This window comes from Peromyscus californicus, unplaced genomic scaffold (genome assembly GCF_007827085.1).
Source record: "Peromyscus californicus insignis strain IS unplaced genomic scaffold, ASM782708v3 Scaffold_10__1_contigs__length_136768540, whole genome shotgun sequence".
NCBI lineage: Eukaryota > Metazoa > Chordata > Mammalia > Rodentia > Cricetidae > Peromyscus > Peromyscus californicus.
The window spans coordinates 121629786-121632864 of NW_026294391.1; the positions used below are offsets into that span (position 1 = coordinate 121629786).

The 3079-nt window shown below is 40.9% G+C and overlaps 1 protein-coding gene across 1 annotated transcript; it reads left to right on the top strand.

Annotated features, from left to right (window-relative positions):
• The first annotated feature begins 949 nt into the window (after positions 1-949).
• LOC128116131 (melanoma-associated antigen 10-like) lies at positions 950-2257 on the top strand. The gene has a single exon (XM_052747367.1). The coding sequence runs from the start codon at positions 950-952 to the stop codon at positions 2255-2257; it is 1308 nt and encodes a 435-aa protein (XP_052603327.1).
• Positions 2258-3079: the final 822 nt, after the last annotated feature.

The window sequence follows — 3079 nt, forward strand, 5'->3', positions numbered from 1 at the left end:
TCCATGGGAGGCCTGCTCCTTTCTGAACAGAAACAGAAGAGGAGTGGATTGGGGGGAGCAGAGGGGAGGTGAGGGAAGGAAATGGAAGGGGAAGAGAGAGGGGAAACTGCAGTCAGTATGTGAAATTAAATAGATAAATAAATAGATATATAAATAAAAAGGAAAAAAAAAGAATGAAAGAATCTCTAACCTAGGGGAGTTGTGATCCCTGCAGTTTGGCTGGCACTATCTTGTCATTCACTTAGCCTGACATGGTTCGAAATGGTGCTCCACCACTTCCACTTCACTGTGTTAGGGATGTTAAGTCTTGTCCTGTGAATTTGACCTCAATCTACCAGATGGGTATAATCCGTTTCTTCCTAGGGAAAAGGTAAGCACAAAGGGGGCCTTTCACCCACAACTGTTCAGAGTTCAGCCCCAAGAGCCAGGACAACCCACTGCTCTACTTTTATTCTTAACCTATGGATGCCACCTAGTTCCCTATTACAAAACTTCCAGGAACTATATGAGTACCTTGGGGTTAGTTACATGTTTTCAAAATCATAGAACGAAAGAGACCCAGCAAGTGTCAACAGTCCAAGTTAGATACACACTTGAATATGCACAAACATTATACTGTAGAACACAGGGACCCCAAGGCAATTGATCCCACATACTCTAGTGTACTTCCTGAAGTCAGACTCTGCCATCTGGCTGAACCCTAAGTACCTTTATCACTTTCTTCTATAGGTTCCTAAAGGACAAGCCAAATAGAAAGGCTGCAGAACTCCAAGGCTATACCATATCACCTGGAGAAGACCTGTAAGTTGGCTTTTGTTATAGCCTTCAAGAGCAGATATTTCCTTTTGATGCTGCCCACTGTTTGTTTTCTTGCCTCTCCATGCCTGTGGAATCCCTTCACCCTCACTCCTGCTTACATTTCTGTCTTCTGTCTCCAGAAAGCAAAATAATGTCTCGCTACGGAAAGCACCCACGCCTCAGCCTGGAAGAAGGTGTAAACTTCCAGAACCCAACTGAAACGGATGAGTTCCCACTGGTTCCCACACCTGAGAAGGAGGAGAGAGAAGGAGAAGAGGAGATAAAAGAAGAAGAGGAAGAAGATAACAATAAGCAGAAAAATGAGGAAGATAACAAAGAGAAGGAAGAAGAGGAAGAAAAAGGGAAAGAAGATGAAAAGGAAGAGTGTGGTGATGAAGTGAATGATGAAGAAAATGAGAAGGGAGAGGAAGAAGCAGACTTAGCTTCCATCTTTTTTTCATCTTCTAATGTCTCTTTTCCTACTTTTACCCCTCCTTCTCCTTCCTCCTCCTCCTCCTCCCCTTTCTTCTCTCCTTCCTCCTCTCCCTCTTCCTCTTCCTCCTCCTCCTCCTCCTCTTCCTTCTTTTCTCTGGTTCAGAGCAACCTAGGGGGAAATGAGGACTATGCTGCTGGGATGCTGAGCATTTTTCAGAATGCTCAAAGTTTCTTTCCCTCACCTACTTTAGGGGAGAATTTAGATGAAGCAAACAGTCACCAGGAAGAGAGTTCAGGTGCCATTGAGTCTCCAGAAGACCCTGAAGCTTTGCTGAATATTGTGATACAAGAAAAGGCTACTGATTTGGTATTTCTTTTCATTTACAAGTATAGAATGAAGGAACCCATCACATTATCAGAAATTTATGAGATTGTCACAAAAGATTATGAGGATCATTTTGCTGTCATCTTCATTGAAGCTTCTAAATGCTTGGAGATGACCTTTGGCATTGATATAAAGGAAAGTGATCTTCTAAGCAGTGCTTATGTCTTTGTCAACTCACTGAACCTCACCTATGAGGACATGCTGAATGACAATGATAGACTGCCTAGAAATGCTTTCCTCATAGTTATTCTGGGTGTAATATTCATAGAAGGGAACCGTGCTTCTGAAGAAAGAATCTGGGAATTTTTTAAGCTGGTAGGAGTGTATGATGGGGAGGAGCACTTCATTTGTGGGGATCCCAGGGAGTTCCTCACCGTAGATCTAGTGCAGCAAAATTACCTGGAGTATCGGCAGGTGCCTGATAGCCAGCCTCCATGCTTTGAGTTCCTGTGGGGTTCAAGAGCCTATGCTGAAACTACCAAGATGAAAGTTTTGGAGTTCTTAGCAAAGATGAATGGGTGTGACCCAACTGATTTCTCAATCTGGTATGAAGAGGCTTTGAGAGATGAGGAAGAGAGGGCCTGGGCCATAAATGATTCTGCAGATGGAAGTCCAACCACTTGGTTTTTAGAGCGTTGATTATCAGGTTTTTTTTTACTTCATGTGAGGGACCTGTTTCTATGTGGGTTCACTCTAATTTTGAAAGGAGCAGCCAAAATTTTAAGTAAGGGAAAAATCAAGCTTAGGCTCAGTAGAAAAGGTTAAAGAATCACTATGTTAATTGGGGGTTTGCTTAGCTGTTTAATTTTGGGTTAATTTTAAATGTTATTCCTTGTAAGCAAAAGTTTTTTTTGCTTTAGAATCTATGAAACTGGTAACACTTATTATTGTTTTTTTTTTTCAAAAATATAGTGGAAAATTATGTAATGTAGCTAACTTTTGAATTAGTTTAAACCTTTTAGTTTATTCTGTAAAATTAAAATGCAGTGTACATTTATTTACCAGGCTCATGTAAGAAAACAGGACATATTAATAAATCTTAATAAAGACTGCTCACTGACTCATTCACCAAATATGAGCGAAATTTTTCTGTTTTGGAAAATAATATGATATTGGGGTTAGGTGCATGGTAAAATAAGACACTTCCCTCCAGAGGGAATGGTAGAGTCTGTGAACATCTATCATATAGGGAACATGGTGAGATGTGTGTCAAGATGTAAAGAACAAGTAGAAAGAAGGAACAAATGAGGAGAAGGGTTTCCAGTTATCAGAAGCCAAGTGCAAAGGTTCAGAGCCAGTGAAATTGGGGAATTGGGGAAATTCAATGTTTTGGGATATATTTTATATTAAGCCATGAAAGGCATCACAGGCCACAGGCTTAGTAAATCAAAACTAAGTGTTCTATGCTTAAAGGTCCAGGGATTTCCTAGGAACAAAGAGGTGCATCCTTTCAGTCTGCCT